Consider the following 16,984-nt stretch of genomic DNA (forward strand, 5'->3'; position numbering starts at 1 on the left):
CATGACTTGATAGCGTGTGTACCGCGTGGCAGTCTCTCTCACACGTGATTCAAGGTCCTTCGTCGTGATGTGGCTTTTCGCTCACTTCCTATCCCTTGAAATCTATATATATTCTTTATTGCGAGATGAACGACTTGGAAGCTATTCGTAGCCTGTAAATGCATATGATGTAATATATCAACCAGCTTATCCGTACAATTTGCCTATATCGAAGCTGCTTGGCAAGATAGAATATTCAAAGCAGTGGGCTTGACTGATATATATTCAGCTTTCTTCGGACATGTGCGATAAAATGATTTGGGCGTTTTCGGTGCCGGATCAACCGAACATGAAGAAATCAGCAGGCACATCTATAAAACGCTAGGTACGTTGTTACACCGGACCGCATACCAACGTACGAAGAGATATTGAACCTATCGTTTCATCGTCTCATAGGCCTCGAATGATATGAGATCTGCTCTTGAGGAGGCATGGCGTACATACACTTCCCGTTGAATGTGAATAAGTTGAACATGTAGTGGTATACAGACGTGTTAGTAATATCAACCTCATTCTCTTCAGTTCCCAACATTATTTCAACCGACAATATCGCTGGACGAATAATTGGAAGATGCCTCGAATTACAAACCCAGTCCAAGCAATAACATCCAACAAAGTTGAAAGTCGCGATGATCTCATTCAACTTTTGTCAGATCTACTTGTACCTGTGGTCGATGCTCAATCAGAAGGAGGAGCGAGAGTAACGTTAGGTCATACAGGAACTCATTTTGATTCAGTCGCAGCTGAGATGGAAGGTTATGCAAGAGCTTTATGGGGATTAGCACCTTTATTAGCGTCAGAACCTGATCATCCACTATTCAAGAGTTTAGGTAAAAAATGGTCGGAAGGTTTAGACAATGGTACCAACCCAGAGAAGGATGAAGAATATTGGGGTGATCATGATGAGCCTGATCAGAGGTTTGTTGAAATGGCTGCTATAGTACGTAATCTTCACGTTGAGACGACTCAGAATGAGGAGTCACTGATATGTTTCATGAATATATAAGGGTATATCATTGGCTATTGCTCCAAAAACTTTCTGGGATCCGCTTTCACCAGAAGCTAAAAAGAGAGTAAACACATGGTTGCTGAAGTGTAATGGCAAAATATTTCCCACAAATAACTGGAGATGTGAGTGAACATGTAATAGGCGTTGAGTTAGAGTTGAAGCTAATTATGGTGATCTGCCAGTCTTCCGTGTTCTTGTAAATCTTGGACTGAAAGCGGTTGATGCAGAATATGATCAAAAAGCTATTGATGATGAGCTTGAATATATGGAGTCATTCATAGGGGAACACGTGAGTGGATTGTAGGACCGAATTTTTCTATTAAAATCAATCGGAATTGACGAGATTACACTCACGATTTTAGGGATTCCCATCAGATTTCCCTCAAGATCCAGAAGCTGGAGCATACGATTATTATGCAACATCATTCGCTATACCTTTCTACTCATTATTATATGCAGCAATCACTTCGAAATCACCTAAATTAGCTGATCCTGAAAGAGCAGAAAGATATCGTCAAAGAGCAAGAGACAATGTCCCAAACGTCATCAATCTTTTTGCTCCAGATGGAGCTGCTATACCGTTTGGTAGATCAATGACATATAGATTCGCAGTTAGTGCTTTTTGGGCTGCTGTGGCTTATGACAACCTAGAAGTAAGTTCTACTTTCCATCATCGGATAAAATAATTAGTTTAACGAAAATGACATTTTGCCTGTAGTTACCTAAACCTTATACTTGGGGTGTAATCAAAGGTCTTATACTACGAAACATCAGATGGTTTACTCAAAATCCTCAAGTTTTTAATCGTGATGGGTCTTTGACTATCGGTTGGGCATATCCAAGTCTATTCATGAGTGAAGTGAGCTGGCTCATATTCATTATATCTTTTAATAGCAATGCTGAACTCGTCTAAAAATTCTAGGATTATAATTCCCCTCAATCACCTTATTGGGCGTTAAAATCGTTTTTCATCCTAGCTTTGCCTGAATCACATCCAATATGGTCAGCTAAAGAAGAGCCTTATCCAGCTGAATTACTCGAAAAGCCATTTTCACCTGTGAAGCCATGGATGCAAGTATTTACACACGCTGCAAGACATACATACCTCTTGAATGGTGGACAGTGAGTTTTCCTTCATATAAGCAAAATTCGGAATTTGTGTAAATACTGATATTATTCTTCTCAAACCTCAGAAACGTTGCCTTCCCACTTCGGCAGATGGCAGAGAAGTACAATAAATTCGCCTACTCTTCTGCCTTTGGATTCTCGGTCCCTCCAGGAGCTCTCAAGTTCCAACAACATGCTCCAGATTCAGTCCTGGCATTGTCGGATGATCAAGGTTTAAAATGGCATGTCCCATACAGGGTAGAACACTTAGGTATAAGTGAGAATGGTGTTCTCAAAGCAAGATGGTTTCCTTGGCGTAAGTTCAGGTGACTTGATGAGCCTGAACAGCATTGCATTAATTTGACGTCCTTCATAGCTGAGGTCGAAATAATTACATGGCTTGTTCCACCATCTACCATTTCCACCCCATATCACACTCGAGTTCACCGTATCTCAACTGCAGCTACCCTCAATCGTGATTTACAACTAGCAGATTCGGGATTTGCTATTCATTCGGTATTTGGACCTGAAGGATCTGAAAGACGTATTCCCGTTCTTGAAAAGGTAGAAGAAGGAATCGCAGGCCGGATTAATAACAATAATCATGCTGTAGCAATATCGAAGAAAGGTGTTTCAGGTGTGATCAACCTATTACGGAAAGACGGTGGAAAAGGAAGCGTAGAAGATGTCGATGGTAATACCAATTTAATCAGTCCAAGAACTGTTATACCTACCATCTTGCATAATCTAGGAAAAAACCAGAAAGAGAAATGGATAGCTACGAGAATCTGGGCTATTCCTTTTGCGAGAGAAGAAGGTTTGAGAAGCAAAGGGTGGTTGGAAAGATGGAATGCAAGTCAAAAGGGTTATGATAATATCGATGGATTGAAGAAGGATCTCGGAATTGCTTGATCATAGTAGTTCATGTTTATAAGCATTTTGCAGTACGACTGATGTACATTCATTGGAATTTCTCATGTATGCTTATTTTACTCTTCATCACTCAGCACAGCTGCCAGAACAGTTCATGCGTACAATACAACAAGCTGCTATGAAAAGAGGCGATCACACTCGATGTGGCACATCGGGAATTGGCGAAATACATCATTTTTCTAAACTTTGCTTGAACCACTTCTGCTGCGAACCACAATCTACTTAATCATTCGAAGCTATCATATTGAATTGTTTCACTTCTCAATACAAATCTTTGATCTCTATAGCCTACATAGAAGAGCGACCCATAATTCTTATACAGAAACGGACGTAGGCGAGGTCCGCCGTAACATCCTCCTTCCTTCGGGTTCTTCCTTCCTTTATTTCCCCTCCTTTCCTTCCCTTCCTTCCCCCTCTTCCCCTTCCGGCTAGACTTAGATTGAATATCTGAAATCTGGATTCTGTAGATCAGTTAGATCTTCAAAAGCTCTCTCGTTTCTAGTAACAACGGTCCCATCCTCATTTGCTTGGGCGGCTATTTTCTTCTTGTTTCGTCTTACAAGTAAGACCCTTGTGGTCAAACAGACAATTATGAATGTTCCGTAAATTCCAAGATGGATATATAACGTAGGTAAGTATCTGGAGGCCCACTGTGCGCGGAACAAAAGACTTGCACATGAATTACCCTACAGATAATAACGACATTAGCAGATACTTCTAAGATAGTAAAATGAGCAAAAGGAAAAGGAAATCAACAACATACTCCTGCCCAAGCAACTGGAGTAGTCTCAAATCAGCAAATGCTATACCTTACGCCTCACCTGCACTGAGATGAGCGGGAAAAGCGTACATACTATATGTAGTAGCGTATGTTATAGACTTCTTAGTTTGACCAGCAGAGTTACGTGACAACATCAAAAAAATGGAAGGATTGCACTAAAGGTCTTGATGAGCGAAAATTCTGCTACATCTTATGCAGTGCAAAGATATCACTTACTGACTGAAAGAATTGGCACAAATAAAAAAACACAATTGACGCGCCTCTGGTGCTATTGCTAGGCTTCAATGTGATGAGCCCGATTGTGCCCACAATATTTGGTATACAGGTTCCAATCATGACGAGCAGAGTTTGTCGAGTTTTGGTGACGAGGTAGCTGTGTGGCAGTCATGTCGCGGTAAGACTGTGTATTGTATGCAAATTGAATTGAGTGATAAATTAGACTTACGCTTGCAAGAAATATGTGAGAACGACCATCACTCCTAAAGGTATAGATAAGAGTTGACTATCCAAAACGCTGAAACCAAAAGCTTTATTGATGAGAATAGCGTTAAAGGTATTAATACCACCAACAACAATAGTATTAAGGAAAGCCAGCATGAATAAACAATATGTGTATGGATCTTGAATAGCTTCATATAATTGAGATTTCTTGAATTCTTTGTGTTTAATACCTTGATTATTTGATCTGACTCTTTCAACATATTTGGTTTTTTCTTCTTCGGACAACCATCTTGCTCTTGTAGGTGAATCGGGAAGGAAGAAAAATGTAATCACTATGCATATGAGCCCTAATTAGCAAAGATCCTAATCCCCTTCCAGAAGGTATGCAGAAAGTATGTGCAAAAAACAACATACCTGCTGAGCAGAATGAGAATAACGATACTGTTAAAGTCATCCATTGCCAGTTTCTTAATCCCGCTTTTTTGCCTGATAAATGGTAGAAAGCATAACCGAATAGCGACATTATAGCTCTATACCGTTTCATGGTACTGTTAGCTCGCTGTGTACCAGATAATACTATATCAGAATACTTACTGTGATGCTCCTAACATACTTTGCCAAACTGAACTGACGAATGGTTGTTCGTCTTTCAAATACCATTGTACGGTAACTACAACGGAATACGATTTTAGCAACAAGCGCCATTGAACTTTTTCTCCTGATGAGCAATTATACTGTGCTTACTCGATAATAAGACAGGACCAAATAAACTCTCGAACATTCCTAACAAGAAACGAATCGCAAACACAGGAGGAATCGACAGAGAAAAAGTTAAACCCATAAGAAGTCCTGACCATATGAGCATAGCTGAACCTAACAGTTTACCAAGAGGTAGACGTCGGACAAGTTGATTTGCCTATCAAGGGATTCTTACTGATGTCAATGAATAATGCGATGTCTTAGATTAGCATAAACTCACCATAGGTTCTCCGACGATTATACCACACCATAAAAGGGTACTGGTCAATGCATACTCATTGCCTTTTGCTCCTGTATCTTCAATCCTGGTAAAAGTCGGTTCTATCAGCTGCGGCTGAGTTCACGGCCTCTGGACTGGAAGGTGAAGCTTACCATCCCATTATACTATTTTCATTGATGTTTACAGTGATTAGCTAACTGCGGTACGTTCTACTCCGCTTGTATAACTTACGAAGCAGGACCCAAAGTCCCCTATTATCATGTCGTACTATCAGCTGCACGGCTTGCAATTCCTCAAAGATGGTATGAGCTCACTTTGTCCATAGCCTGTGTAATATAAGCCAGACACATTAAAGGTAAGACCCTAAAGACAGCAGGCAGACAATGTTAGTTTGATATCTAGGATCTCCTCTTGAACTGATCTTACCGCTTGTGTATTCTATTCCTCATCCTCTTACTTTCCTCCTCAGTAATGATCAAATCTGGGTTAACATAATTTCTAGCTTCGTCATCAGCTACTTCCACATGATCTCTTCCAGCTTTGAGAGTTTCCACATCTTGATATTCATCATGAGCGTCTTCCACATGCTCCGTTGTAGAGATAATATTGTCCTTCTTAGACATTGTGTCTGGCTGTTCTCAGCTATACGTCTGTGAGTCACTCAACTAAAACTATAAGATGAAAATAAAGGATGAAAATCTGGGAGAACAAGTTCAGTCATTCGCTTAGGATGTTACATCGTCTCTGAGCCTTTATAATGTTGAATGTCTTTCAACGTACGACTATGCACAAAGTCCTCTAAAACGGTCCAATGAGTATCCGGAATCATGCGTGATTGTTATTTACGTCGCAAACAGCTATTTAAACAGTAATCTATTTTATTTTGAAGGTCGACGTTGTAAATCCCTCTTCATGAATACAGCTCTGATGCTTGATCATCTGTGGAGGCGCATGTTTGATTTCAATTTCGTACACTTTTTGAGAATCTTCTGATCTCCCGCTTTGAACATACCCACGGACATGGATGCAGAGGGGCCATGGGAAAACAAAAACAATCTAATAAGTCGAAAACTTTAGTGCGAAATTGACCGGTACTTCATTGTACCATACACACATGAAGCATTGTAACCAAAGTAATGTCATGAAACGTTGAGGAATGCCAAGAAGATCACATTCATGAAGATGAGGAACAAACATGAAATTGGACGCTAAAATAGTCTAACCCCATATGGGGACGCGATCAGATGACGCAAGGCGAAGAATTCAGCTGATCAACTCAAAATGATGAGTGGTCCGGGATAATTGAGACCGAAGATATTCCGTGTGTCTGTTATTCCATCACGAGCGAAACAACCGGACTATTCAAGTGATAAGGACCTTGAGGAGATTCTGTTTAGATGCATCTGCATTATATTATTATTATCACATCATTACCTACCTTAGGATAAACGTACTACTTGTATTTGCATTGCTTCGGATTTCGCCGGTCAAGATGTCTGTCGATGAAAACCGGTCCGGTTTGCTAAAGTTACAAATGCCATTGAACAAGAAGATCCACTTGTAGCTCTTCGACGTTTATTTTAAATGCTTGATATTGAAAGCAAATTTTGTCCTTCAAGGCCAACAGCGACACGCATCAGCCAGCAGCTATCTTCACCAAAAGCATCTTGAGTCCTCATATCAGCATGTCGCAAACTAACGATCTCACCTCAGCCGTCAAGGAGTTGTATGATCCAGCTCTTTCGGTCAAAGTAGTAGAGGTCGCAAAGAAGTATGATACAACTCCTGACGTGAGTGTAATCGGATGTTGACTGTAAGCACTGTGGAAGCTGACTTAGAAACGCTTGATAGGGACCTCCTCCAAGTAGGACACCAGAATATACAGTACCAGGAGGACCGAATAATTATCATTGTTCGAAAAGTCAGTGTTTCCATATGTCGTCATAACATGATTTATGATTTTTGAGCTGACGGGATTTGGCAGATGCAACTGCGTGGACACAAGGATTCTTTCCCGGTATACTATGGTTGCTTGCCGAACGAGCAGATTTGGATAGATCTTCCATCGATTCCCATTACACCGAGGAGGAACTCATCAGACTAGCTAGAAGATGGCAAGCGGACTTCAAATATCAGGCTAGACCAAGTCCAAACCATGATCAAGGTTTTAGGTTTCAGCTTTCATATGGAAGGTGAGTAAGAACGGAACCGTTTCATTAGAAACTCATGTTGATAAATACTTCAGAGACTATGCTATGACAGGAGATGCGGAGGCGAAACAGATCCTGATTGACGCTGCCGAGAGTTTGGTGGATAGATATAGCCCTACGGTGAGTCGAAATACAGCCTAGAAAACAGAACTCGTATAGCTACTATTTGTTGCTATTGCTCATAAGCTGTATTCAGGCTGGATGTATTAGAAGTTGGGACTCGATGACTTTTGTAGCGGATGGTGCAAATTATACAGTGGAGAAGCAAGATCAACATTATTTGGTAATCATTGACAATATGGTCAGTCTCCTCTTGTCTTTTTTATTATGAAACGCTTCCAATTGACTTGTAAATCCATTGAAAATAGATGAATTTAGATCTACTATACGAAGCAACGAAATTAACAGGAGATGAAAGATATGCAAAAGTAGCTACACATCAAGCAGAAAAATCATTAATTTCACACGTCAGAAAAGATTATACAACTTATCATGTTGCAAATTTTGATCAAAAGACTGGATTACCAATTGAGTTAAGGACTGCTCAAGGTTATGCAAATGATAGTGTCTGGTCAAGAGGTCAGGCTTGGGCTATCTATGGTTATGGTCAATGTGGTATGTCTATAGACTACATTTCCAAGATGGAGCGAAGCTGATGTTTTGAATATTATGCATGTCTTTGAAGCTTTAAGAACAGGAAGACAAGATTTCATCGATACAGCTAGAAAGCTTACAGATGTATTCCTTTCTTTACTTGGTCCAACAGGAGTTCCAGAATGGTATGTCTAAATCCTTTATGCTTTCATTTTATGACGTCTAATTTATCTGAATGAATGATTTCTAGGGATTTCAAAGCACCTAAACCATGTCCATATGATGCATCTGCAGCGACAATCACAGCAGTGGGTATGATTTGGCTGTACAAGTTACTTTTACCTACAGATAAAGCCGCTGCAGAAGGATACCTAAATCGAGCTGTAAAACTTGTTCAAGATACTATTAGAGAATGTTTAACTCCTCCCGCAAGCTTGAAGGAAAATGGTGAAGTCGATTTCGGTAAAGATGGTTGGGAAACGATACTCCAGGTAAGGACCTCAATCACTTTCCTATGCGAAGGTCGGGCGATGAGCTGATCCTCATATCATTTTTTAAGCATTCTACTATAGTCGGTAATCCAGCTTCCATTCGAAGATTGATGGATCATGGTTTAGTCTGTAAGTAGCTTTTGCTGTCAGTTGCCTTAGTAAAGTAATCAATTCTAATATGGCTTGTGATAGATGCCGATTACTACCTTGTCGAATTTTCCAATGAATTGCTGAAGATCCAGCAAGGAAAGTAGTCAATTGTACTATATCATATTAGCGTTGAGTTGTATGGCAAGAATGCATATATACTGCTTTAGCTTTATGCATGCGGGTACAATGTCATATAGAGAACGTCTTTCCTCGTAAACAAGTACATGTACATAGCAACCGTGAGAAAGTAAAAGTACCAGAGTACGGTGTTTGACCAAAGTGACGTCAAGTTACCCCATCATCATATTGATGCGGGCAAAGATGTTGATGAGATCTAAGTTAGTCACAAATACCACTTGTATCTATCATTCAAAAAGCAATATCTTTGTGTATTTTGTATATTATAGTGATATTCTCACTGCTGCCCAACGATCCATAAGCTGAACAACGACAACGAAAACAAGAATCACAAAGATGTCCGAACAAACTACTGTTTCTCCATGTTGTATTACTGGTCGTAAGTCAGATTTTGTTTGACGTTTACAGCAGGATATCTTAAATGAACAATTGCGAATCAAGTGTATTCATTATGGCTAATCAATCGGCTCTTCCTAAATTCTTACTTCAGACATTCACCAAGGTGAACCACTTGGATCTTTCGAAGTGATTCATGGCTTGAGAACATACGTATCAAACCCTAAGCCTACCGAAGGAAAGCAAAACACCGTTGTATTAATTTCAGATATTTTCGGTGTTGATCTTATCAATACTAAATTAGTAAGTTGATTGTCTTTCTTCCAAAAACACAATACAAGTACAGGACAAGATTTTTCCTTGTTCCTATTCGTGCTCTAAATATACTGACAGTAACTATTCTGATCAAAAATTAGGTTGCAGATGAGTACGCAGGTAATGGATGGAAGGTTTTATTACCTGATTTCTTAGAAGGAGATGCTATAGATCATAATCTATTAAATTCCATTGTACCTAATCTTAGAGTACAAGCTGAAGCTACAGTAGCTTCAAAAGCTGTAGATTCAGCTAAAATGGCTGCTGCAATGGGACCTTGGGTCGCCAAACATAGAGAAGCCGGTAAGTCTGTAATAGAAATACTGGCAAAATTCAATATTAGGGATAAGTTATTGATATAATTATAATTCCTATTCATTAGTATCCAAACCAATCATTGAAAACTTTTTCAAAGCACTTAGAGCTGATCCATCAACGTGAGCTAATTTTTCCACTGATCCCGAATCATGTATGATTGGAATAAGCTTATTCTGGATTTTGTAGAGGTAAAATCGCTGCTGTAGGATTCTGTTGGGGTGGAAGATATGGTAAGTCCGATTGCTTAATCTCAAATGTCAATAAAATGTAACACTGGACTAATGATTATGTCCTTGCTACAACACTTCTAGCTCTTGTGCTTTCTCAAGATGATTCTCCAGCCAGAGTAGATATTGGAGTCGCTGCTCATCCATCATTCTTGGTTAATGACGATGTCAAACCAATAACCAAAACTCCAGTTGCCGTTTTCAAGGGCACAGCAGATGCTATGATGACAGATGAAGCTTTAGACCAAGTCGAGGATATACTTAGGAATAATTTGGGTGACAAATTCGTTGCTAAGAGTGAGTTATTTGATTTTGAAGGATCGGAAAGACATATGCTAAGATTAATGCAATAATCATAGAATACCCCGATGCTGTTCATGGTTTCGCTGTTAGAGGTGATCTTGAAAATGGTAAAGAGAAAGCTCAAAAAGAAGAAGTGTGAGTAAAGCTTAGATATTGGGGATAATTTCAAAACTGACTTTCGTTTTAATCACAGAACTAAAGATATTGTTGACTTTGTCTCAAAATACTTCAACTAAGTTCGGATTTTGTACGAAAGAGAATAGTCTTTGACCACTTCAAAAGATGAAGCGGTAGAATGGGAGTAGGAATTATATCTGTAGCGCTAAATACTCAGTGAATGCAAATTTATTAAATTAAATTATTGAAATCAAATATTATGATGCATTCTACTCGCCCTCAAATCAATATAACCAAAGAGTCTCTTCACACGTAAATCCCCTTTCCCCAAGATGTATCAATCTAAGTACGGATCTAGATTTTAACCTCTTCAACACCTTTTGCAGCTTCTTCAACAACATCTTCTGAACCTTCTACGAAACTACCTTCAGCTCTTGCAGCGGCGGCAAATGAGAAAGCGGGTCTTGTTGTAGCATCTCTTTTAGGTTTATTATCTTGTTGTCCTGTTGTTGCTGCTGCTGCACTTGATCCTTTTCTGGTTGAAGAAACAGCTTCAAATCCATCATCATCTTTTTTAGGTTCAGTTGATTGTTTTCTATTTGGTTGTGGTTTTCTAGGTTGTGATGAAGAAGAATTTTCTCTTTCTCTAGGTTGATAATTACTTCGAGGTTTACCTGAACTTGAACCTGAACCTGAAACTTGAGCTTCAGCTTTTTCTTGTGCTGCTTTGATTTTATTTAATCTTTCTTCGGCGAATGCTTTTGCTTTATCATCTTCTTCCTTCTTTTTAGCTAATTCAACTTCTCTAGCTTTCTTTCTTTCTTCTTCCCTTTGTGCTAATTTAGCATCTGCTATAGCTTCTCTTGAGGCTGAATCAACTGGTTTAGCTGATCCGAAAATTGATGATTTGTTACCAGCAGGTGCATCGGATTCACCGGATGTTGCTGTAGATGGTGTAGCTGGGACCGATCGTGGTGCAAGCTGTAATTTTCTTCTTTCAAGTGGTGCAGGTGGTTGTTTGGGGCCTAAACGAATGTTGATAGAGTTAATCCAGGTTTTTAATAGGTAAAAGTAGAACAATATAACTCACTTTCGCCATCATTACTTCCCGGTTGACTAGCAGCAGGTGTAGCTCTAGGAGATCTCCAGTCTTTCTCTTCCCTTGGTGATTGAACCGCTGGCTGAGTAGGTGGTACTTCAGCAACAGGTGTTTTCAATTTTGTTCCCCGAGACCACTAATAGAGCAATCAAGCACAGGTCAGTTATGTTTTCATTAGAGGTAACTATTCTAATACAATGTCATCGGCTAATACACTTACGGTGTTCTCAGTGTCAGCTAAACCTGGACTACTTTGACCTGAAGGTGGACCGCCGGCTCTTTGTAAATCTCTTGGACCAGATTTAGCTTCTGCCATAGGTTTATTACTTCTCCATTGATCGACTTCATCCGATACTGAAGGTGTGGGTGGTTCTCTAACTCTGCCTGCACCTGAACTGTCTCTTCTAAATTCGTTTGATGGAGCTGGTGGCGCAGGTGTGAATCTCGCACCTCTAGCTGATCCCCAATCTCTGTCAGGTCCAGGTTCAGCCGGTGAAAATGAAGGTGTTCGTCTTGCAGGTGCAGGTGCTTCGGTCCGGGCAGGTAAAGGTGTAGCTCTTCTCCATTGATTTGATTCTTCTGCTGCTGAAGGGGGTGGTGCATCTCTTCGGTTAGCAGCTATAAAATAATATTTCAGTTAGTGTTTAACCTTTCCTAATATTTATTATTTACACCCTTCATTGGGAAACTCGACTTACGAGCATCAGCTACACTGACTCTGATTGATCTACCCTGTAATTGAGCACCTGTTCTACCTAAAGCTTCTTTTAACGAGTCTTGACTTGGAAATTCAACATAACCGAAGCCTTTTGGTTTTCCTGTAGGATCTTTTAATAACCTTACACTTAATGGGGAAAGATCGGTGAAGAAGTCTCTAACAGCTTCTTCTACATCAGATTCATATGTGAGGTTACCGACAAAAGCGGTAAAAGGTGGAACGGTGGGTAAAGGGAGTTCTTCTCTTTGAGGTGGTGCGCCAGGGAAGTTTGATGCTATTCGATTTATATACGATATATAAGTATTTCTTAGAAATCTGTATTATGAGTTAATCACATCCACTCACATGATCGAGCAGCTCTATCAGGCATGGAATCAAGGTAACCTGGATCACCTTTCTTTGGACCTGTGTTCTCACGAGCAGCAGCTGAAATAATAATAAGGTGAGTTGATATTTCGAATAGCCTAATCGACACTATTCTACTTACGAGCAGAAGGGAAATCCATATCATCTGCCCAAGATCCACCTCCTGCAGCTATAGAAAGTAGAAAGCAGCAACTTCATTCAGCTTCAAGGTTCGATGATAACCATTATGAAATGACATTGATATTTTGCTTTTACATGATCAAATTTCAGAAAACTCACAATCATCCGCGAAGAAATCGGACAAAGCCATTTTTTGAGCCTTCTTTTTTGGTGCTATTCATTTTGAATTATATATGTAATCATTGACAGGGCACATATTAGGATTATTGATGGAAGTGGATAAGACATTATTTATATTAGTAATGGTGTTCGTTATAAGTTTTGGATCGTCATGACCATAGCTAGATCGTCTCTCACCCATTTTTTATATATTTCTATCTGTTGTTTTACAGTAATCCAGATTGTAGATTTGTAAAGTCAAGCAAGAATCAATTGTTATTGCTATATCGATATTCAATACGATATTGTCTGTTATTGAACATGGAAACATGAACATGAGCTCGACACGGTCCATCATCAAATAATCCTCATCAAAGGACCAATTCACAAAAAAGTCGGATAATCAAAATCTCAATTGCCACACCCGGAGATATAGCTCAAGGTTGCGTCATAGACACCGGCGATATAGCTTCCCACTGTTTGAAACACGATATACTGTAACCTGCAAGTAACCCTGATAGATGTGTAGATGCACACACAGTTTTCATGATTGATACGAAATGAATCAGGGTGTTGATAAATGAAGATCAAGCGGAAAAGATCTTCTCAAGATTATTGATGTATTATCAGAATATGAAGCTGAAAAAGAGAATTCATACTGTTGAGAGCTGAAAAAAATCCAAAAACTACAGCACTCGGGATTCCCAAGTGGTCCCCCACCTTGGTACTAACCGAGCGATAGGCAACTTAACTGCGCCGAGTTAGATGCATGTCACTATGAAGCTCTATTAGGACGGTCTACAAAGGAAATCTATAAATAGAACCAGCCGGTCCGTGCGTACAATTGTCTATGAACTCGCTCCTAAGAACGTCTTCCCCCTTGCCTTAGCAAGGGCTACAGAAACACTGACTAGCATCCATGAATAAGATACCCCTGGCATCCTCCATCCCTTCCACTCTCTGAGCTTAGTCTCCATCCCCTCCTCTTGATAGCCGCCGGTGGAAATGACAAGCGGCACAAAGGGTGCTCTTTCACCAATTGGTAGAGCGGTCACCTTCTTCTGGGCTTGAGATTTGAGCACCTTCTTCATCCTTCTATTGATTTCCTCTACATACTTCCCGTCTTCCTCTGCACGTCTTATCTCCTCCTTCTCCGTCACCGTTCTACCACCTGCTTTAATAACATCCATGTGGGTTGGTGCACTAAGCGATATTACCTTGAGATCATACTCCTCCTCTACTAACGGACGCTCTAAATCATCTATAACTATCCTGATGTCATTCCTCCGGTTGCGTACTCTGGTAATGAAGGGTTCTATATGTACTGCCGAAGAGGGGATTGAGCGTAGACCAGCCGATAAATGGTGCTTTACTGATTCATGTCTTGAAAGTCGATAATCGTTCCTACCACCACACCACTCGTCATGCCCAACTGAGTTATCTAGGTGACATTTCCTACATCTTCCTGTGTATCCTGCAATTAAGGAGCGGTAGCACAGGTTGGCTTGTACAGCGGGATCGGGTATTGTGAACCTGGTGGCTGACGGGATAGCTGATAACCACTTTCTGCCTAAGAGAGAAGATGATTCGGCGATGATGACTCTATCGGAAAGGGATGACTCTGACATTATTTGTTTAAAAAGGATTGTTGAAGCGTCAGAGCACATGGCACTTTGGGATAGGACTTCTACCTTATCATCTAAGCCTGTTACTAGAGGTAAGAGTGTCTTGACAGCCAGCGAGGAGGCTGCTTTGTAGGCCAACGGAGCGTTGGTTTGGTGGGAATAAAGGCCAAGCCCACCCATCTTGACCGGTAAAGATTTGATGGCTCTATCTCTGAAAGCAGCTGAGGCTGGAGCTCTAACACCACGTATCCTATCCAGCCCCCCCCACAGTACCTCGTCTAGCCTCAGCCATAAGTCTTCTAGATCATCCGAATACAAAGATCGCATTAGATGTCGCAGCTTTTGTTGAGTGGATTGGCGAAGGATAAGGAGGGCATGTTGTCGAGGGAGTGTGAGTAGTCGGTCGATATCTTGCTCTACTTCATCTATCTTCTTCTCTAGGAAACTCCTTCTAGCTGTCTGAGATCCAACATAGGTACCAAGCAACTCTAAACCCCCTTCTTTAACTTCTTCAAGGCTGTATTGCTTGCATTTGTTGACGTTAAGTGTGAGTGGCGAATCCTCCCGACTAAAGAAGCCTACTGCCGTTTCTAACCCCTTATCATCCATCCCCAAGATAAAGATGTCGTCTAAGTACGCTAGTACTAGGTAGTTGTCGCCTAGAAGCTGTTGGAGTTCTTCGATCTTGTCCCGGAGAGCTACTGAGAAGAGGAACGGGCCCATCGGGTCACCTTGTCGTTGACCTTCCGCTGATAAGAGAGTGTATGTCTTGTTGTCAATATCAGAGTGGATGTACAAGGGTGTTGGGTTGTTGTATGACCATGTAGCTACTCGTTGGAAGTACGGAGCGTACTTATTGACAGCTGTATGAACTCTCCTCCGTTGAGAGGTGTTGAATGCGTTGGAAGCGTCCAGTGATACCACAAATTTGTAGGGGAATGCCGGATGATCATCCAAGGAGAACTGCACCGCTCTTGCTATAGGCTCTACACCACCTCTGGTTCCAACTCCAAATTGATGAGGTGACAACGAGCTGGGGTCGAAGTTGGTGGCAAAGATAGCTTTCATTGCTAAGCGATAGAACATTTCTCCAACAGCTATGGGTCGAACTCCTCCATCAGGTTTAGCCAATGGAGTCAGCCTTGCCGCACAGAGTAGTTCTTGACCGGTGGCAACCCCGTTTGCTATCTGAGCAGTGAGCGTGGATAGGAAGAGTTCAAACTGGGGATCCAGTACGGCAAGGTTGATGAGCTTGATTGACCAGCCTGAGGGTCCAGGAGATGTGCTGGGTGAGAAGGATTTTAGAGCTTTGGTGATATCGTCGCTCAGAGGTATAGCTGGTGAGACTGATTGACCTCTATGAGGCAGTTTGAAGGGGTTTGAAGGGCCAATTGGGTGCTTCTTTCTTAGATTTTCTACCACCTTCTCGTCTACCGGTGCTACCTCCGCCTCACTATTGAGAGTCCTCTCCGCTCTGCCAATGAGCCCTGCTTCTACTAGTTCCTTGGACCTAATTCTGCTACTCTTTGTACCTCCTTCCTTTGGTCTAACCTCTGGCCAGGCTACATCGGGGTATGCGACGAGGCGTTCTACTACATTCTTATAACCGTTGCGCATCTCCGGTACTAGACCAACCTTAACAAGAGCTAGAATATCCATTAGTGCTTTTGTTGTCGGCGTTTCATTGTATTTTGCTGCAAGTTGGGAGGCTTTGTCGACAAAGGGGCGGACTAGTGAGGGATGGAGATGCTTTATTGAACCAGGAAGGGGTACTAGATCCTTAAGATTGCGGTGCTGTGTGGTTGGTGGCAACACAGTTGGGGCTGGTCTAGGCTGCTGCATTGGCTCCGGGGCTGGCTGTAGTGCTGGTTGGTGTAACCTTCTCTGAGCAGTGCTAGGTGATGGTTCAGGTGAGGGAGCTCTGGTTGTCTGAAGGGCTGGAGGTGTTGGTAGAGCGGTTGGTGTTGCCGAGGAAGTATAAGGGCTGTTCATAGAGGTGGTCGATCTTAAAGGGCTTGGTCTGACAGGAGTCAAAGTTGCTGGCTGGCTTGGGCGAACAGATCCTGTTGATGCCGACTTTCTGATTGGTATAGTCTTCTTTGCGCTTAGCTGGTCCATTGTCCTTTGCCCCGACCTTATAGCTCTCTTCTCCTCTTGTATTCTAGGACAATCTTTGTCATGTGCTGATTTCCCAGCTGGGGTGGGCTTGGTGACTGTGTTGCATTTTGGGCAGATGGAAACCGAACCTGGTGGGAAGTCAGTGAGGAGGAAGTGTTGTACCTTGTGACTGCGACGAAGATGCTGTAGGATATCCTTGCCATTGAAGGTGGAGCAGGCTGGGCAGGTTGTCGGGAGAGGTATTATTGGAGGTCCTCTAAGAGCAGGATTAGTAGGAGGAGGCTGATTCTG

The 16,984-nt window shown here is 41.4% G+C and overlaps 5 protein-coding genes across 5 annotated transcripts; 3 read left to right on the plus strand and 2 right to left on the minus strand.

The window, feature by feature from the left end:
• Positions 1–610: 610 nt before the first annotated feature.
• On the plus strand, positions 611–3,067 carry L201_000713 (uncharacterized protein; the record flags this gene model as incomplete). The annotated part of the gene is made up of 8 exons (XM_066216512.1): positions 611–979; positions 1,047–1,170; positions 1,231–1,337; positions 1,411–1,701; positions 1,767–1,907; positions 1,971–2,170; positions 2,242–2,471; positions 2,532–3,067. 8 exons carry the CDS (start codon positions 611–613, stop codon positions 3,065–3,067), a joined length of 1,998 nt encoding a protein of 665 aa, XP_066072609.1.
• A 455-nt stretch (positions 3,068–3,522) lies between these two features.
• L201_000714 (uncharacterized protein) lies at positions 3,523–5,912 on the minus strand (the record flags this gene model as incomplete). The annotated part of the gene is made up of 13 exons (XM_066216513.1): positions 3,523–3,774; positions 3,852–3,865; positions 3,943–4,024; positions 4,086–4,242; positions 4,315–4,642; positions 4,725–4,840; positions 4,905–4,980; positions 5,055–5,226; positions 5,290–5,374; positions 5,442–5,453; positions 5,521–5,540; positions 5,604–5,652; positions 5,716–5,912. 13 exons carry the CDS (start codon positions 5,910–5,912, stop codon positions 3,523–3,525), a joined length of 1,560 nt encoding a protein of 519 aa, XP_066072610.1.
• A 1,062-nt stretch (positions 5,913–6,974) lies between these two features.
• Positions 6,975–8,838, plus strand: L201_000715 (uncharacterized protein; the record flags this gene model as incomplete). The annotated part of the gene is made up of 10 exons (XM_066216514.1): positions 6,975–7,079; positions 7,141–7,210; positions 7,274–7,481; positions 7,535–7,619; positions 7,696–7,800; positions 7,868–8,114; positions 8,185–8,278; positions 8,344–8,584; positions 8,653–8,713; positions 8,777–8,838. The coding sequence occupies 10 exons, from the start codon at positions 6,975–6,977 to the stop codon at positions 8,836–8,838; spliced, it is 1,278 nt and encodes a 425-aa protein (XP_066072611.1).
• Positions 8,839–9,208: 370 nt separating this feature from the next.
• On the plus strand, positions 9,209–10,607 carry L201_000716 (uncharacterized protein; the record flags this gene model as incomplete). Its single annotated transcript, XM_066216515.1, has 8 exons — positions 9,209–9,251; positions 9,363–9,511; positions 9,625–9,826; positions 9,906–9,960; positions 10,028–10,071; positions 10,153–10,365; positions 10,428–10,506; positions 10,565–10,607. 8 exons carry the CDS (start codon positions 9,209–9,211, stop codon positions 10,605–10,607), a joined length of 828 nt encoding a protein of 275 aa, XP_066072612.1.
• Positions 10,608–10,842: 235 nt separating this feature from the next.
• Positions 10,843–12,981, minus strand: L201_000717 (uncharacterized protein; the record flags this gene model as incomplete). Its single annotated transcript, XM_066216516.1, has 7 exons — positions 10,843–11,513; positions 11,579–11,723; positions 11,808–12,205; positions 12,286–12,579; positions 12,651–12,731; positions 12,793–12,840; positions 12,951–12,981. The coding sequence occupies 7 exons, from the start codon at positions 12,979–12,981 to the stop codon at positions 10,843–10,845; spliced, it is 1,668 nt and encodes a 555-aa protein (XP_066072613.1).
• Between the last annotated feature and the right edge of the window lie 4,003 nt (positions 12,982–16,984).

Source organism: Kwoniella dendrophila, chromosome 1, assembly GCF_036810415.1.
Source record: "Kwoniella dendrophila CBS 6074 chromosome 1, complete sequence".
Taxonomy (NCBI): Eukaryota; Fungi; Basidiomycota; class Tremellomycetes; order Tremellales; family Cryptococcaceae; genus Kwoniella; species Kwoniella dendrophila.